The sequence below is a fragment of the Dendropsophus ebraccatus genome, chromosome 3, assembly GCF_027789765.1.
Source record: "Dendropsophus ebraccatus isolate aDenEbr1 chromosome 3, aDenEbr1.pat, whole genome shotgun sequence".
Classification (NCBI taxonomy): Eukaryota; Metazoa; Chordata; class Amphibia; order Anura; family Hylidae; genus Dendropsophus; species Dendropsophus ebraccatus.
This window is the reverse complement of record NC_091456.1, coordinates 60,587,109-60,607,511: the sequence shown is the minus strand read 5'-3', so window position 1 is coordinate 60,607,511 and position 20,403 is coordinate 60,587,109. Positions and strand designations below refer to the sequence as shown.

The window sequence follows — 20,403 nt, the reverse complement described above, 5'->3', positions numbered from 1 at the left end:
CAAGGAGGCTCTTTTGTCTAATAAGATATATAAGAGTTTATACTTTCACTTGTGCTATTGATTTCTGCAAAGCTGTTGGGGATGGAAGTTACATTTGTCAACTTTATATTTTCTGTGCCATTCCATCAATAGACGGAAGTTGTAAAGTGGTAAAGGGGTCAGAGCAGGATGCAATATAATGCAGGACTAAAAATAATAGAGAGTTAAAAGAGACTTTTAAAAGCTGGCTTTAGACTAAAGGGAGAAAAGGGATAATATGGGAATATACAGGGCATAGAATATGGTGCTTGTTTCTGGCAAACAACATCACATATGACAACATACATAATATTGTATCAAGCTTACCGAGTGCCTGCCATTTATGAAATGAAATATAGCCCCGTGCAGATGTCTCTCTTCTACCTGTCTGTATATATTTTACAAAGAGCAGCCAAGAATGCTCTGCCTGGTCCATCTGTACCTTAATAACCCACAAAAAGCTCCTGTTTTCACCTCTCAGCACATTGGCTTCTTGCCTTTATTCCCTGTCGTCATTACCAGGTACATTGTGCCCTCTTTTCTTCTAAAGGTCTGTACAACCTGCTATGATGACCTAGATTAATGTCGTAGTTATTATATGTTGACATTTCACAAGTTCTTGCCAGGAGACCTTGTCCTGCAGTAACTATGTGGAGCAAAACAGATCCAGACTACAATGTTAGCACTACATTCATTTCATTCAGATGATTGTCTAGGAAACATCTTACTCCTGGTGTTCTGACTGCATAAAGTATATACAGGTGTTTTATGGCATACACAAGCTGTTACTGTAAGGCATGGCGTTTACACGCTTTTGCAAGGATCTTTAAATTTTTCTTGCTCAGCAACATACCGCAGCATGATACAGCCATGTAACTAACTCTGGATATTTGGGTCTGTAACAAACATGTTTACCTTGTAAAAGGGCTATTTTAAGATATGTTCTCCTAATAAAGCTGAAAGTAAAACACCCGTCTCCTATAGCACATGCTACCATGTTCTACCATGTTCCAACTACAAAGCATGACTGTTCACTGTTAGACCATGTTCACACTATGTATATGTTCAATAAATAACGTCCGTTGTTGCAGATTGCAACACCGGCCGCTATTTATTGATAGTGTGAAATAACGTTAGTTTCAATAGAACAACGGCCATAGTGTATACACACTACATACACTACGGCTGTTGTTCCATGCGGCCGCACAAAAAACTCACATGTCTGTTTTGCGCTGCCGCTATTCAGTGAATAGCGGCCGCACACAATAGGCTGTGCACACAGCGTAAAGCTCGGCTCCTGGCTGTACTTTACATTGTGTGCTATGGTTAATTTGTGCACGAGCACACCTGAATATGTCTGCATTCCAATTACAATTCTACATTGTTTTTCAGAAAAACCTCTAGCTCTGGCCAGAGAAGTGTGAGGCTGTCTTCCAGCTCTGCTTTTGAGCAGATAATCAGTTTTAGTCCTAGCCTTTGCCAGTAAAGAAGCTCCTGAGCACTTCTCTCCTCCAGCATGTTTACTGTGCAGAATGCTGGTTACCCTAAAACCAGTCCAGTCATTAATCTGCTACTCAAGTTATCCCTAGGTTGTTCATTGTGAATCTTAGGTGTAGAATAAATTATATACCCAGAAGCTGCATACAATGTATGTTGAGGGGATATATACTATGAATGAGAGGGAGAATATTGTCAGAAGTGACAAGAAAAGAACAATTGCCTTCTAATAGGTCCCTTACTCTACTCAAGTAATGCCTACTACCTACACTCCAAGCACCCAAGCAAAGTCTTCGGTGTTGTCCATCAAGGGAAAGGACATTTTCTATTTTTTGAGATTATCTTTTTGTGCATTTCATTCTTTAAGCTTTATTGCACTGAAGATTTCTAAGTAAAGTGTTATCCTGGTTAAAGAGTCACTGTCGTACTTTTTTTTTTTTTGCAGAAATCAATAGTCCAGGCGATTTTAAGAAACTTTGTAATTGGGTTTATTAGCCAAATATGCATTTATCTGCATGTAAAAAGCCTTTTCCCAGGTCCCCCCCCTCCCTCCTCTTTTCCATCCACTGCAAAAAATCTGAAAATTGTGACTTGTTGCATCAGACATACTCTGTCTGTTCTAGGGAGAGGGGAGGGGGGAGGAGGAAGGAGGGAGTTAGCCGGCAGCAGAAAGCAGATAACAGAGGATTACAGGCAAGGAGCTGGGTGACAGCTGTAATAAGAGCTCAGAGAGGTCAGTGGTGACTGTCAGAGGAGATAATGGGTAAGGGATTTGTAGATTAACTCTTTGTTGTCCTGTTTTGGTCTTTTCTTTAGCTCTCTCCATAGGAGAACAATGAAGACAGGGGGGAGAGCTTCAAACTGCTTTTTCATGATAAAAATGCATTTTTTGGCTAATAAACCTAATTACAACGTTTCTTAAAATCACCTGGACTATTGATTTCTGCAAAAAAAATTTCACGACAGTGACTCTTTAACCCTTTGAGGACCAGGCCCAAAATGACCCAGTGGACCGCGCAAATTTTGATCTTAGTGTTTTCGTTTTTCCCTCCTCCCCTTCTAAGAACTCTAGCACTCTCAGTTTTCTATCTACAAGGCCATGTAAGTGCTTGTTTTTTACAGGAATAGTTGTACTGTGTAATGGCGTCTTTCATTTTACCATAACATGTATGACGGAATCCCAAATATATTATTTATGAAGATATAAATTTGTGAAATCGTAAAAAAGAATGCAATATGGTAACGTTTGGGGGGTTCCTGTGTCTACGTAATGTACTATATGGTAAAGGCGACATTATACAATTATTCTATAGGTCAGCCCGAACACAACCACATGCAGGTTACACAGATTCTCTAATGTTATATATATTTTTTAAATGAAATCCTTTTTTTTTTGGCAATTATTTATAAATAAAATGGGCCTATTGTGACGCTTATAACAGTTTTATTTTTTCACCTACGGGGCTGTATGGGGTGTCATTTTTTCCGCCATGAACTCTAGTTTTTATTAATACCATATTTGTGAAGATCGGACGTTTTGATCACTTTTTATAAATTTTTTTATATATATAATGTAACATAAAATCGGTAATCCGCGCACATTTTTCCCTCTTTTCGTGTACGCCGTTTACCGTTCGTAATGACTCTTATTATATTTTAATAGATCGGACAATTACGCACGCTACGGTATATTATATGTTTATTTGTTTATTTATTTTTATATGTTTTATTTATATAATGGGAAAGGGGAGTGATTTCAGCTTTTATTGGGGGAGGGGTTTTGGGGTAGTGGGTTAGTGTTTTTGACTTTTTTTTTTTTTACACATTTGAAGTCCCTTTGGGGGACTTTTACATCCAGTACTTTGATTTTCACACTGATCATTGCTATGCCATAGGCATAGCATTGATCAGTGTTATCGGCGCTCTGCTCATTGAGCCTGCCTGTGCCGATCGGACCGCACGGAGGCAGGTGAGAGACCTCCGGCGGTCCGTTTTACCGATCGTTACTGTTTTACCGTTTTACCGTTTTACTGCGGGGAACCCGATCGGTAAGTGACAGGGGACTCCCCCTGTCATTTACACTTAAACGCCGCCATCGCGGCGTTTAAGGAGTTAATGACACGCGGCAGCGCGATCGCTGCAGCGTTTCATTACCGGTGAGGCCCCCACCTGCTATGAAGCGCGCTCCGCTCCGGAGCACGCTTCATAGCGGGAGAAACACCCAGGGCGTACAGTTACGCCCTAGGTCGTCTGGGGACAGACTTCCATGGCGTAACTATACGCCCTGGGTCATCTAAGGGTTAAGTACTGGACTCTAAGCTCATTTTGCTCTGTACCTGCACCCACACACACCTGGTTCTACCTTTTCAGAGCCTAGTGCTAGTATACCCAGGGGTGAGCATAGCACTCCTGGCCACCATGACAAGTGCCTAGTAAGTACACCCCAACACCTAGCCCACTGCTAACAACACCTTGCAACCCCAGGTTACTGCACAGGCATTTTCTATTTGGTGTACTTTAAATCCCTAAGGTCCCTCGCCAAGCATAATACTGTAAATTGTAAATTTCACTCAACGTCCCCCTATCAGATAAAAAGTTTTCCTGTTTTTGCAACTTATGAGCATTCTGAGACTCTTGGATGTACTTTCAATATGCCATTAATGTCTCAAATGGGGATACCCCTTTATTATTGTGGCCCCTATGTGGTTCAATGGTTCAATCTGACAGTATGGTTCCTCAACCAGCAAAGGCCTGATTTAGGTGAAGGGTGAGCCCTCCTCTGTTAGGCCTAAGGACCTCTACTCTAACACTGCGCAGAAGAAATTAGGGTAGTGGGAGATCTACCTTGAACCTAGTATAGAAGAGACTGTATAAGCTTTGTTGATCCCTGGACCCTTTAAGAGATCTTCCTACATCTCAAGCTTGCACAGTATACCTTTCTGGATTATTTCAACCAAAAAGTCTGATAAAATGAGACAAATAATACACTGAGGAAAGATTATGTTCTCATCAGCAATGAGAACTAATATTGTACATAAGAAAATGAAAATATACCTTCTTATGTAACGTCCTCTTTGCTTGAACAATTTTAAATACCTGAATAGTTAGCTAGAAATCATGAAAGACTTACGGTCTATCTGGTCAGCAAAGACTTCACCGTAGATCATCCAGTAAGGCATGTAAAAAATGTTCTTAGCCAGTTTCCATGATGGTTCTTCATTGGGAAAGAGAATGGATTGTCTTGCCACACCGAAACTCATCAGCACCACCAACATAATGATCACAAAGTACATCATGTCTATCATCTGTAAAGTAAGAGAACATAAAAAAAAATAGATAATGACCAGCAGAGAATGAGAAGAACAACAAGGTAAACAAGATTTAAAGTGGTTACCGACAGTTAAAGGGGAACCCTATTTAAAAATCTCATGTCCTGCAGAAAGTGAAGCATTCTTTCCAGTCTGTTGCAGTGCTCTCTGCTGCCACCTTTGTCTCAGGAGATGTTTTCTATGGGGACCTGCTCCTGCTTTGGACAGATACTGTCACGGACAATGGTTAGTCTGGAGAAGAACACTCCACTTCCTTCAGGACATATAGCAGCTGATAATTACTGGAAGACTTGAGATTTTTAAATAGAATTCAATTAAATCTATATAGTTTTATGACACTAGTTGATTTAAATGTAAAAACATTTTTTTTAGCAAAAATAAACAACAAAACAAAAATTCATAGCTGTTTTGATTAGAAGTGCTCAGATGATGTCGCATACATCAGTATTTTGCTGTATGTATGTACATGTGTGCTGAAGCCAGTGTTTACCTGCAGCATCACATGCATGAGCCAATCTAAAATCCCTTTTAAAGGAGAAGACTGTTTATTTTTAAAATCTGGCAGGGGGAATTTGATCAGGAGTAGGAACTTACCTCTTTCCGTGCCTGCGGTGAGCGGCGGAACTGGCCTAGTGACCCCGCCGGATATGATGACATCACAACTTGGGGGAAAATGCCTGTCCCGACTGATGGAACTGGCCGCTCAGCCAATTCCTCCCAGTCACTGACTGGCTGAGCGGCCAGTCCATCAGCCGGGTTGTGACGTGTCAGCTCAGGAGATGCTGCAGCCCAGCAGGGGTCCCGAGGTCGGTTGCACCACTCACCACGGGGAGAGGTAAGTTCCTACTCCTGACCAATCTTTATCCTCTCTTTGTTCTTCTTCACACTCATTTAATGAACCTTTTAAGGGCCTTTAACATGGGGTGATTATTGGCCATGCAGGCCAATTACTGACCTGTGTAAGGGTCGTATTACACGGCCCGATAAGTGTAGCAAGGGCCTTCACGGACATTGTTAGCGATGTCTGTGCAGCCCTTGATTTCACAAAGAAAATAATAAGGTTTATACTTACCTGTGCTCCCCTGGTGTCCTGGTGTACTTTTCCTGCTCCCCACAGCCACCTCTGACACTTCTGGTCTTATCTCTTCAATGACTGGCCACTCAGCCAATCACTGCCCGAGTTGGGACAGCTCTGCAGCCAGTGATTGGCTGAGCGGCCTGTCAGTACAGATACAGGGACAGAAGTGTCAGAGGTGGCTGCAGGTAGTAGGAAACACAGGGTAGAGGCTGCAGGAGACCACGGGAACCTGAACATGTGAGTATAAACTTTACTATTTTCCTTACAGTGTCATCAGCCGCTGTCCATGCATCGCTATTACATGTAGTGATGTGCGGTCGGTGGCCGATGATTTTCAAACTTGCTAAAAGATAACATCAGCCAATGATCGGCTCTTCGGCTGATCGTTTTGTTTATTACACAAAGGGATAATCTGCCGAATCAGCTGATGGTTTTTAGAGTCACATGATCACAGCAATCAGCCGACGATTGCTTATTTACACAGGGCAAAAATTGCTCTGTTCAGCGGATAATCATCCCAAATATAAGGTCCGTGTTTGAAAGCCTTTTTCCCATTGAAATTTCAGATGTCAGTCATCATTAGTGGTCATTGATGGATGCTTTACATTATAGAACTGACTTGTATTTTAAAAAAAGTTATTGAAAGGTCAGCAATAAATCTGCAACTGCTTTCAGGCGAAGCATCAATCTACAAGGTTAGATGCTTAAAATGTTATTAACCATGAAGAATAGATCCTGACAACGCAGCCCTTATGCTGCACCCTGCATCTTCACATTTGTTTAGTTGACAAAGACTACTTTCTCTTCTTTTTTCTGATCATACTTGTTAAAAGGTGTGAATTTAGCACTGTGTTTAAGAGACTGGCAGAACTAGTGTGGTGTAATGTGTGGGCTCTGATGACTTTGAGATGTGTGGGCTCTCACAGTGATACAGTTTATGTAGGAAGAGAACTTGATGTCACGTATATGTAAATCCTACTCCTATCTGATGACTCCTTGTGATTAATGTCTGAGATCAGAAGCTAAAATCTGTGAAAGAAAACAGTAAATCCTAAAAAGTTATATTTAGTGATGAGCGAGTACTAAAATGCTCGAGTGCTCGTTACTCGAGGCAAATATCTCCCGACACTCGAGTGCTCGTTTCGAGTAACAAACTCCATTGAAGTCAATGGGAAACTTGAGCATTTTTGCAAGGGACTCAAGGTCGGTATAGGGAAGGTCGTGTGAAAACCTGTCGACCTCAGAAAATGATGAACACTTCTTAGGGGTCTGTGTCAGTAGCGAAATTTGGTGGGGGCAAGGGGGGCGGTCGCTCCCGGGCCCACTCAGACAGGGGCCCACTGAGGTCTCAGACAGTTAATGCTATCTGCAAAAGCTATTGCTTTTGCAGACAGCATTAACACGTCAGTAGTGGCCGGAACTGTATGCGCTCGCACTTCTAATGAGCGCATACGGTTCCGACTGGGCCAGGATGTGATTGACACAGCATCAGGAGCCATTGGCTCCCGGCTGTGTCAATCATTCTTGTGGCCGGAGGCAGCGTTATGCCTCCAGCCACAAGAGGCTGCGCTCCGCATCGGTGCATGCCCCCTGAACTGCAGCGCCCACCCCCTCCTTTATACCTCTCTTGCGACCGCAAGCACGGTCTTGCTTGCGGCCGCAAGAGGCAATCTTGCCCCCGCCTGATGCGTCGCTTCCTGGGGGATTCCCAGGCAGCGCACGTATCATTAACCTTAGTGCGCGTCGCTGGGACTTCCTGTACCGACACTCAGCTTCCTGGTGTGTGCACTGCCCGGGAATCCCCCAGGGAGCGACGCATCATCCGGGGGAAGAAGAAGAGAGGACAGCAGCGACAGGGGAGCGCTTGTTAGGTGAGTTGTGTGTTTGTTTTTTTTAATCTGCTGTGCAGGGGGCAAACTATACAGGGGAGGGGAGCCATCTATAAGGGGGGGATACAGGGGGGGGGGAGCCATCTATAAGGGGGAATACAGGGGAGGGGAGCCATCTATAAGGGGGGGATACAGGGGGGGGAGCCATCTATAAGGGGGAATACAGGGGAGGGGAGCCATCTATAAGGGGGGGATACAGGGGGGGGAGCCATCTATAAGGGGGAATACAGGGGAGGGGAGCTATCTATAAGGGGGGATACAGGGGGGGAGCCATCTATAAGGGGGAATACAGGGGAGGGGAGCCATCTATAAGGGGGGATACAGGGGGGGCATCTATAAGGGGGAATACAGGGGAGGGGAGCCATCTATAAGGGGGGGATACAGGGGAGGGGAGCCATCTATAAGGGGGGGATACAGGGGAGGGGAGCCATCTATAAGGGGGGGATACAGGGGGGGGAGCCATCTATAAGGAGGAATACAGGGGAGGGGAGCCATCTATAAGGGGGGAATACAGGGGAGGGAAGCCATCTGTAAGGGGGGGAATACAGGGGGGGCCATCTATAAGGGGGGAATACAGGGGAGGGGAGCCATCTATTAGGGAAGATACAGGGGAGGGTAGCCATCTATAAGGGGGGGATACAGGGGGGGAGCCATCTATAAGAGGGGGATACAGGGGAGGGTAGCCATCTATAAGGGGGGGATACAGGGGGGGAGCCATCTATAAGGGGGAATACAGGGGAGGGGAGCCATCTATAAGGGGGGAATACAGGGGAGGGAAGCCATCTATAAGGGGGAGCCATCTATAAGGGGGGGAATACAGGGGGGGGCATCTATAAGGGGGGATTACAGGGGAGGGGAGCCATCTATCAGGGGGGATACAGGGGGGGAGCCATCTATAAGGGGGGGATACAGGGGGGGAGCCATCTATAAGGGGGGAATACAGGGGAGGGAAGCCATCTATAAGGGGGAAATACAGGGGAGGGGAGCCATCTATAAGGGAGGGATACAGGGGAGGGAAGCCATCTATAAGGGGGGAATACAGGGGAGGGAAGCCATCTATAAGGGGGGAATACAGGGGAGGGGAGCCATCTATAAGAGGGGAATACAGGGGAGGGAAGCCATCTATAAGGGGGGATACAGGGGGGAGCCATCTATAAGGGGGAATACAGGAGAGGGGAGCCATCTATAAGGGGGGGAATACAGGGGGATAAAGGGGGGAGCCATCTATAAGGGGGGAATACAGGGGAGGGGAGCCATCTATAAGGGGGGATACAGGGGAGGGGAGCCATCTATAAGGGGGGATACAGGGGGGAGCCATCTACAAGGGGGGAATACAGGGGAGGGAAGCCATCTATAAGGGGGGAATACAGGGGAGGGGAGCCATCTATAAGAGGGGAATACAGGGGAGGGAAGCCATCTATAAGGGGGCATACAGGGGGGAGCCATCTATAAGGGGGAATACAGGAGAGGGGAGCCATCTATAAGGGGGGAATACAGGGGGGATACAGGGGGAGCCATCTATAAGGGGGAATGCAGGGGAGGGGAGCCATCTATAAGGGGGAATACAGGGGAGGGGAGCCATCTATCTGGGGGGGGGGGATACAGGGGGAGCCATCTATAAGGGGGAATACAGGGGAGGGGAGCCATCTATAAGGGGGGATACAGGGGGAGCCATCTATAAGGGGGTAATCCGGGGGGGGGGGACATCTATAAGGGGGCAATACAGGGGGGAGCCATCTGTAAGAGTCAGCCTACCCACTAAACAAGGGTGTAAAGTGGCCAATACAGATGTGCAGTATGTAGAGAGATGAGGATGATGACAGAGTTTGGAGACTAATATGTCTGTCTGGCAGATTCTGCGGATTCGTTGATCGGAGAAGTTCTCATAATGGCCCAGGACAGATGGAGAAGAAGATAAAAAGGGAAGAACTCCGTTCAGAGAAGACATCCCCTGTGAGTCACTAAATATATATGCACTGTAATGTATATGATGTATAGAACCTGTGTAGAGCTAGGGCTACCGCTAAATGACTGGAAGAGGTGATATTGGTCTGTGTACAGTGGATTATTCAGTAGCAGCGGTGGGGTTAGTCAGTATGTGGTGGTATTAGTCAGTATCTGGTGGTATTAGTCAGTATGTGGTGGTGTTAGTCAGTAAGTAGTGGTGTTATTTGTTACTTGTAATCTGGTACTGTGTTTTATTGGATTTAGTATAGAGGATTTAGTCAGTAACAATATGGTGGTGATGGTAGTGGTTGTGGCAATAATATTTCCCCCTTGTATACTGGTATTATTGGTAATACCATATATATATACCAGTAGCATGCACTTGGTCGAGGAAGGGGGGCTCCAGGTTGACAGTCTGCAGCCCTCAGGGTATGCTGGGAGTTGTAGTACAGTAGTACAATCCTACGATACCTGCCGCTGTAGACAGATGTATTGCTGGAACTTCAGGGCTGATGGTTGTCACCCACAGGTTGCAGCCACCAGGAGAATCAAACTGAGGACAAGAGTGGTGCTGTCTGTGGAAGAAGGCAGCTATATTTTTCTAATCTTAAGCACTTTTTTGTGGCTCTATATTCCAGATGTAGAAGCCTCTTACACTGCTCTTTATCCTTATTCACTATAAAAAATGTAGAAGAATATTCCCTTTATTATTCAAAAAAATCCTTGTCACCTGCTGGGGTTCCCTATGGGTAACGTTGGTTGGGGGCCCACTCAGCCTCACTCGCCCCCCCTAGGCTGAACCCCTAGCTACGCCCCTGGTCTGTGTGCAACACCTAATGTCCCCTTTCTGCAGCAGCCGATCACCACAGTGTACTGCTGAAATCGTGGTAGCTGCACTGCAAGTCCCAGCCAGCAGTCTGTAGTAATACAATTTAAAAACGATTTGAAGCCCTGAAAAGGGCTGTGTGTATTGCTAGTATTCCCTGCCTACTTAAATGCTAATTCCCTCCCTAATGCTCTCCCTGACCAGCAGCAGCTCTGTCCCTGATCTCTCACAGCATGCGTCTGAAGCGAGCACTGCCGGCCGCGATTTTTATATGGCAGGGTCACAGGGGCGGATTAACTTTACCATAGGCCCCGGGCTGTTCACCAAGCCTGGGCCCCCCCACCCCACTGTAACTATGGAAGCACTAGCCTGGCGTTCATAGTACAGGACAGATAATGTCATGATGTCCTGATTTGTGCAAAATTGCCATAAAAAAAAATGTGTTTTTTTGCAATTCATGGCAGAAGTGTAGTCAGGAGACAGTACACCATTGAAAGTACAAGTCTTTTTGGGTGATCATGGGCCCCCCAGGAGCTCAGGGCCCCAGGCTGCCGCCCCAAACGCCCCTATTATAAGCCACTACTGCAGGGTCATCTGATCTGGCCAACCAATCGCTGCTATCGACATGGATGGGTCCCACGTGATCGCAGGATGTACCAAAGAGTCTCCTGCATGTTTATCAGATGAGAAAAAGCGCCCAAACTTACAGGAAATGGATGATGAGATTTTCTCGAGTATCCCGAGATGCTCGTCCGAGTAATGAGTACCATCGATTACCCTAATACTCGATCGAGTACCAAGCTCGGACGAGCATGTTTGCTCATCACTAGTTATACTGCATATCCTTTAATTTTTTTTTATGTAGAAGTTCTATGTATCAAAGCTATATATGTATCAAAGCATTACACTTTATCCCTATCTACTATTCTGCTTACTAATTGTCTTTATTACATATTCTTGTAATAATGAAATGTGTTTATTAATATTAGCTTTAATGTATCACGTCATGCAAAGCACTGATTAAATAAATATAAGGGGGCAGGGCAAATCAGTGCACCAAACCACCTACTTTACATTATGATTAAATGAAGATTTATTGAAAATCGCACTAAGGTAAGAAATTTTCCTTCAGTCTTACAGTTCCATGAACTATTTACAAGCAAGAAGAAAGCGTTTATAGGGAAAATATGGATATTCTTTATTTAAAGTTAAAAAAGATATAAACACACACACACACACACCTAAACCGGGGTCTGTGTAATGTCACATGTAAAGAATTCATTACAAATCGGACACATATGACCACATGAATGCAAAAAAATGGGATACCTAGGCTCACAGGTTTGTGGCAGGGGACGTGTGAAAGGTGTACTGGGCCTTACAGTTAACCACTCCCTCCTTATGCTGTTGCATATTTTATATATTTTTTCTTCCACAAGTTACTGTTTATTGGCTGTGTTACTCATTTGAGCCGTGTTACTTAGAGCACTTGCATTAAAACTGTATATATACTTTTTTCTCTATTTTGTGTGTTGGGGGGAACAGTGTACAATGGCAACATCACTATGCAAAGCATATTCATTTAGAGGTGTCTTGGTATTTTTGCATTCATGTGGTCATATGTGTCGGATTTGTAATTAATTCTTTCCATTACACAGACACCGGTTTAGGTGTCTGGGTGTGTGTGTGAGTGTGTGTTTTTACATCGTTTTAAACATTAAATAAAGAATATCCATATTTTATTGTGAATGTTGAATTGTGCATTGGGATTTTTTTATTGCATTGGGGATTTTTACTTTTTTTGTTAATTAAGTTCCATGCACTATACAAACATAAAAGGAGGTTAGAGTCTTCTAACCTACTTTTAGTTTTCCTTGAACTGTCAATGCTGCCAGCTTGTCTGTTTTAGTAAATTCATGTATTTCTTGCAAATTAATTCTGAAGCACCATGTTCAGAACTTTATGTTGTACCAGTTTTCTCTTATTCCTTCTAGAAAATTTAATAAACAAAATGACAACTGGGTGTTGTATGAAGTTGGAGTGTGGTTTAGCCATCTGCTATGCGCAGTTGTCAGAACTCGGTGATACGGGGCTGTGCAGGGACTACAAAAAGTGCCAATCAGTGAGATTCGTGCTTGTTAGCCTTAAAGAGTCACTGTCGTATTTTTATTTTTTGCAGAAATCAATATTCCAGGCGATTTTAAGAAACTTTGTAATTGGGTTTATTAGCCAAATATGCCATTATCTGCATTTAAAAAGCCTTTTCCCAGGTCCCCCCTCCTTCCTCTTTTCCATCCACTGCAAAAAAATCTGAAAATTGTGATTTGTTGCATGAGTCACACTCTGTCTTTTCTAGGGAGAGGGGAGGGGGGAGGAGGAAGGAGGGAGTTAGCCGGCAGCAGAAAGCAGATAACAGAGGATTACAGGCAGGGAGCTGGGTGACAGCTGTAATCAGAGCTCAGACAGGTCAGTGGTGACTGTCAGAGGAGATAGAGGGTGAGGTATTTGTAGATTAACTCTTTGTTGTCCTGTTTTGGTCTTTTATTTAGCTCTCTCCATAGGAGAACAATGAAGACAGGGGGGAGAGTTTCAAACTGCTTTTTCATGATAAAAATGCATTTTTCGGCTAATAAACCCAATTACAAAGTTTCTTAAAATCGCCTGGACTATTGATTTCTGCAAAAAAAAATTCACGACAGTGACACTTTAAGAATTCTCTACTATTTGCACAGCTGGGCTGCACAAATGATCGCTGTATCATTTGTGCAGGCATTTAAATATTTTTGCTATTGGCCGCTCATCCTTTTTACACAGGGAGATATGTGGTTGATAGTGATAACATTTTCCTTTGCACAAAAGATGCACTCCTCTCCAAGGGGCAATGTTCTGCAGCTGTGATCTCTCCAGGCTTGTGACCACACCCAGGGAGACGTTTTGCTAGAGGTTTCAGAAGTAAAAGGTGAAAAGCCCCTTTAAACCTGTTTGTGTCTGTTTGCTGTGCCTATGATTGTCATACAGTTGCTGACTAGCATTCCACAAAAAATGTTGCTGCCACAAAAATGTAACACTAATGAAAGGTCCAAATAAATTAAAAAACACTCTTACTTTAGCTACATTACTATTAAGTATTCTTTCTTTGCCATCAATTAATCTCATGAACCCAAGGGCTGTTTAGATCATCTCTATTTACAGCACTACTAGACCACAAGGCAGTTGGGAACTATGTTGCCTCTAACTGATTGCTTAAAGGGAAACTCTGGATAGGGAAAATGATTTTCTATTAAAAAATACATTGAAAGTTATATATAATAATTGTTTCTATATAATATATTACGCAGTTCTGCCGCACTGTTAGTTGAATAACATTTAGGAAGTGAAGATAACTGGTCTATGTGCAATCCACTCTGTCTCCTGCTTCCTCTGCTCTCCTTCCGCAGGAGACACAGATCATGTGACCACTGCCTCACATTCAGTTTGTTTGCTGAGCACAGACTGAGAATGCAGATGTGTCACGGGACAAAGAGGGGTTGAGAGTTGTGGGACATGGGCGGTAGAGCCCTGGGAGGGGCATGGGCAGGAGAGGCGGGGTTATGGGGTGGGAGAAATAGGACATTCTGCGCAGTGCACAGGAAGAGGAACAGCAAGAGAGACAGAGCAGGCAGAAAGCTGCATCAGAGGAGAAGGACTACTGTACAACCGCATGAAGAATGTTAGGAGGAGGCATTGTATTGTTTGGAAGTTGTTTTTTTTTTTTTTCTAACAATGCTGTCTGGAGTTCCTCTTTAAGGTTATGTCTCTATTTTGTTTTTTTTTGGGTTGGAAGAATAAATCTAATTTAACCTCAATTATTTCTTCAGCTCAGTCGGTTGTGCTTAAATTTAAGCAGAGAAGAAGAAGCATTTGTTTAGGAGTGCCACTGTCATTTCATTTCATGGTGTCAACTTTATTCTTTGACACTGCTCATGTGAAATAGAAACTGGCACCAGAAGGTAAAAATAAAGTCGTAAACCTAAGCTTAACCGTGTTTCCCACACCTTAGATCTCAGCTAAACGTACCCAAGCTGATTTGCTAATAGCATGATCCTTAGGTCTTTAGGCTGCTGTATTTTTCATAAACCTTAAAGTGTGAGGTCCCCTAAACCTTTACACTTTTGCCAATTACCCCTTTAACCCTTAGAGGACCCGGCCAATTTCAATTTTTGCATTTTTGTTTTTCCCTCCTTGTGCTTAAAAGGCCATAGCACTTGTATTTTTTCACCTAGAAACCCACATGAGCCCAATGACGGGCTGAATTTTATCATAAAGTACACTGCGAAACCAGAAAAAAATTCAATGCGTGGTGAAATTGAAAAAACCCTACATTTCTTTTATTTGGCGGGTATTTGTTTGTACGCCATTCACCGTGGGATAAAACATGTTATGTTATGCATGTTCCTCAAGTCGTTACGATTACAACGATATATAACATGTATAACTTATATTGTATCTGATGGCCTGTAAAAAATTCAAACCATTGTTAACAAATATATGTTCCTTAAATTCGCTCCATTCCCAGGCTTATAGTGTTTTTATCCTTTGGTCTATGGGGCTGTGTGAGGTGTAATTTTTTGCGCCATGATGTGTTCTTTCTATTGGTACCTTGACTGCGCATATGTAACTTTTTGATCGCTTTTTATTACAATTTTTCTGGATTTGATGCGACCAAAAATGCGCAATTTTGCACTTTGGGATTTTTTGGCGCTTACGCCATTTACCGTGCAAGATCAGGAATGTGATTAATTAATAGTTTGGGCAATTATGCACGCGGTGATACCAAACATGTTTATTTACATATTTATTTATTTTTATTTATAACATGGGGGGGTTATTCAAACTTTTATTAATAGCAACACATTTTTTTTTGTTTAACACTTATACTAGAAGCCCCCCTGGGGGATATCTAGTATACGTACTCTGATCTCTCATTGAGATCTATGCTGCATAGATATGCATCATAGATCAATGAGATAGGCACATTGATTGCACCCGGCTGCTGCAGCCGTTACGGAGCAGACCCTGGACGGCGTAAGATGTGTGGATCGCTCCTCCGGGACAATGTCCCCTACTAGACACCAGGGATCGGCTGCATCAAGTAATCGGATGCAGCTGTCAACTTTGACAGCTGCATCCGATTACTTTATTAGCGGGCACGGCGATCGGACGGTGCCTGCTAATAGCCGCGGCCCCCGGCTACCAGCGGCACCCGGGACCGCGGCAGTTCAGAACGCGGCTGGCACGCGGCCCCGCTCTGAACACATGGAGGCGGCCCTGGACGTACGGGCATGTCCAGGGTCGCCTAAGGGTTAAAAACACAAGAGGACAATCCAAGTACCCTTCACTCATGTTGTGTACCTAATAGAAAAAAAAAGACAAATTTGATCAGCTCCCCTAGAACACTATTCACACTAGGCAGGAGCACGTTGCGATGGATGAAATTGCAAACACACAAAAACACTGAGAAATGCAACAGCTCACCGCAAAAGCATTTGTGTTTATACGCATACAGTAGCACACCGTTGTCACTTAGCCCTTAGATCAGTGTTATATGTGAAGGTTCTTATTCTGGTTTCCTGATTTATATTACTGGCTTTAGGTTATTCTAAACTTTAGATTAAAAACTTTGAATGTTCAGAATGAACCCCATTATGCTCATAAATGTGAGAGATCCTGCTCACCATTTTGCCAATCATCATAACATAGGGTCCAAGGTACTTATTCACACCGAAGATGTCTAGCAGACGAATATACCAGTAGATAATGTTAACACAGTATATTACTCTCCCGTAACTGCTGAAGGGCTGCTCTTGTAAGCGAAGTATCATGCCAATGGAGAACAGCAGGATGGAGATGAGGTCCGTAACATTCCAGTATTCCTGCAACCATACTTTAAACTTCTGTAGCAACTTTCCTGGTTCAGACATCAAGATCTGTAAGATATTAAGAAAAAAAATATTGGGGCAAACATCAGCAAATAACCTAATTCTTTGTCAGATTTAGATAATACTTTGCAAGTATAAGGTTTAATAGCATTGTTTTTGCACACAATGAGGTGAGTTATGAAAATTAATTTTTTTTTTATTTAAAAAATCCATTGGTGTATACATGACACATACAGGCAATTCTTTGTTGGAAAAAGGTAGACTTATCTTCAAGCTTCCGATAGAAAAGAGACTTTGCCCTCTGGAGATGAGCTAACATCTTTAAGCTGGGTTCACACGCTGTAACTGTGCGGCTGTATTTTTTATGCGGCTGTAAATGTGCGGATGAAACTACGGCCGTGGGAAAAAATAGACATGCGGCTCAAAACATACGGTCATTTACTTGGAAATCTGGTTCAACTAAAAATAACAAATAAAATGTTAAGAAAGTGATGCAAACACCTCTGGATGCATCTGGGAAAGCAGGGAACACAGTTTACATGAATCGCTATTACCGGGGTTTGCGATCCTCTGCACTATAGCCGATGTCTCTCATGGTTAATATATTGAATTAATAAAACACATTTTCTGTCTAATAAAGTCCCTTTTATTGTTCAATAATTAAATGTAAACGATTCCATCATTTTGCAATTAAATATACTGTTAAAATAAATATATATATAAATAAATGTATATTTATATATATATTTATTTTTTGACAGTATATTGAATTGCACAATGATGGATTCGTTAGAATTAAATTATTGAACAAAGAAACTGTATTTATTTAAACGAAAATGTGTTTTCTTAATTAAATATTAATTAGTACAGGAAGCTCTATAAGCCGGTAATTCATATTCCCGGCAATAGAGCATTCTGTACTAATCATCACTTTACTTTACTCAAAACATCAAATGTTTCTTCTAATTATGTTGTGACAATAACATTATTAGAAGAAACATTTAGAATTATATGTGCGCTCAGCTGATTGGCTGATCGGCTCAGCGCACATATAATAAACCGGTCCGCAGTACAGTGACTTCATTGTGCTGCGGACCAGCGAAGAGGACACATCGGGGTGAGTATAGAGCTCTCCACACCCCCTCCCCAGCACTGCACCCCTCCCAGCAAGGAAGGGGGGTCAGTTAACCCCTTCCTTGCTGGGATGGGTGCAGTCTGAAATCAGTCTGGCCCCCCGGGGGTTAAGGGGGATGCAATACATCCTCCCTTAACCCCTTGGGGGTCAGACTGTAAGCAGCGATCTGTAAAGATGCTGCATACTGTAAGGAGCACAACACCGCTCACAATGATGGGTGTTGTGCTCCTGTTTGTGTGCTTTTTGTGTGTTTCTCCCTTTTTGTTTTTCAGATATCGGTATCCTGGGGATTACGTCGGATTCCATGGACTACGTCGATGACCAGCGGTTGTTCTTTGAATTTTTTAAATAAAATGGTCAATGAGGGGTGTGGGGGTGTTTTTATTTGAATAAAAAAATTTTTAAACTTGTGTCTTGTCTTTATTTCTTTACTTTTTAGACTTAGTAGTGGAAGCCGTCTAATAGACGGAATCCATTACTAAGTTGGGGCCTAGTGTTAGCCGGTATAAAATGGCTAACACTAACCCCCCATTATTACCCCAGTACCCAATGCCACCAGGGGTACTGGGAAGAGCCGGGTGCCAGTGGTCCCGGAGCGTCAAAATTGGCGCTCCTGGACCGGGCGGCAGCAGGCTGGTAAGATTTAGGCTGGGGAGGGCCTAAACCAATGGCTCTTCCCACCCTGGTGTTACCAGGCTGCTGTCGTTTGGTTTTTAACCGGCTGGTTATAAAAATAGGGGGAACCCTATGCGTTTTTTTTAAATTATTTATTTATTTAAAAAAAAAACGCATAGGGTCCCCCCTATTTTTATAACCAGCCGGGTTAAAAACCAAACGACAGCAGCCTGGTAACACCAGGGTGGGAAGAGCCATTGTTTTAGGCCCTCCCCAGCCTAAATATTACCAGCCTGCTGCCGCCCGGTCCAGGAGCGCCAATTTTGACGCTCCGGGACCACTGGCACCCGGCTCTTCCCAGTACCCCTGGTGGCATTGGGTACTGGGGTAATAATAGGGGGTTAGTGTTAGCCATTTTATACCGGCTAACACTAGGCCCCAACTTAGTAATGGATTCCGTCTATTAGACGGCTTCCACTACTAAGTCTAAAAAGTAAAGAAATAAAGACAAGACACAAGTTTAAAAATTTTTTTATTCAAATAAAAACACCCCCACACCCCTCATTGACCATTTTATTTAAAAAATTCAAAGAACAACCGCTGGTCATCGACGTAGTCCATGGAATCCGACGTAATCCCTAGGATACCGATATCTGAAAAACAAAAAGGGAGAAACACACAAAAAAAACACAAACAGGAGCACAACACCCATCATTGTGAGCGGTGTTGTGCTCCTTACAGTATGCAGCATCTTTACAGATCGCTGCTTACAGTCTGACCCCCAAGGGGTTAAGGGAGGATGTATTGCATCCCCCTTAACCCCCGGGGGGCCAGACTGATGTCAGACTGCACCCATCCCAGCAAGGAAGGGGTTAACTGACCCCCCCTTCCTTGCTGGGAGGGGTGCAGTGCTGGGGAGGGGGTGTGGAGAGCTCTATACTCACCCCGATGTGTCCTCTTCGCTGGTCCGCAGCACAATGAAGTCACTGTGCTGCGGACCGGCTCATTATATGTGCGCTCAGCCGAACAGCCAATCAGCTGAGCGCACATATAATTCTAAATGTTTCTTCTAATAATGCTATTGTCATAACATAATTAGAAGAAACATTTGATGTTTTCATTAAAGTAAAGTGATGATTAGTACAGAATGCTCTATTGCGGGAATATGAATTCACGGCTTATAGAGCTTCCTGTACTAATTAATATTTAATGAATAAAACACATTTTCTTGGAAATAAATTCAGTTTCGTTGGTCAATAATTTAATTCTAACGAATCCATCATTGTGCAATTCAATATACTGTCAAAAAATAAATATATAGATAAATATACATTTATTTATATATCTATTTTTTTAACAGTATATTTAATTGCAAAATGATGGATTCCTTAGAAATAAATTATTGATCAACGAAAGTGTCTTGATTACAAATAAAATGTCTTTGATTAATTTAATATATTAACTATTAGAGGCATCGGCATTCGGCATCATTGCCAGCTATTTTTGAAGTACTCCGTACGGACCGCCTGTCAATCCACGGCCGCATGTCCAGCCGCAAACAATGGTCTTGTTCATTTTTTACGGGTCCGTTTACGATAGGGCCGTAGATTCAGACATAGTGTGCTTCCCAGCATACACACGAACCATCAAAAATACCGCCGCACAATTACAGCCGCACATACAGCCGCACTCTTACAACGTGTGAACCGAGCCCCCACATGAAAACAAACAAACCAATGGTTTAAATTACCTTTCAGCTACATTGCTGGCAATGATATCTCTAAAAAACGTATTAGACGGCCTGACCAGTGGGGTTAGGCGTGGTTCACACTGCGTTTTTGCAATATGTTCAATGTATCCCTTTTTAATTGGTTAACGCACAGAAAAAAATAGTCAATGCTACTTTTGTGTCCGTTAAAAAAAACAAAAAACAAAAACAGCATCCATTTTTATCCCTTTTTTTTCTTTATGATGGGAGTCAGTGGAAAATGGATTCAAATGGATGACACGCAATTGCATCTGTTTTTGCATCCGTTTTTCCATTTAACGTATACTTTAAACGGATTGCAAAAACACAGTGTGAACCCAGCCTTAGCAGTAAGCAGTAAGCCATATATATGGCAAGTATTTTTTTGCACAAAAATTTGTGAC

At 43.1% G+C, this 20,403-nt stretch overlaps 1 protein-coding gene across 3 annotated transcripts in view; it reads right to left on the bottom strand.

Annotated features, from left to right (window-relative positions):
* The window catches only part of TRPM3 (transient receptor potential cation channel subfamily M member 3), a 147,714-nt gene that overhangs the window by 20,720 nt on the left and 106,591 nt on the right, over positions 1-20,403 (bottom strand). For all 3 annotated transcript variants that reach the window (XM_069961856.1, XM_069961857.1, XM_069961858.1), the window contains 2 exons: positions 16,299-16,550; positions 4,646-4,820 (listed from right to left, as the gene is read on the bottom strand). In XM_069961856.1, the coding sequence (XP_069817957.1) occupies positions 4,646-4,820; positions 16,299-16,550 (427 nt within the window). The remainder of the gene's footprint in view (positions 1-4,645; positions 4,821-16,298; positions 16,551-20,403) is intronic.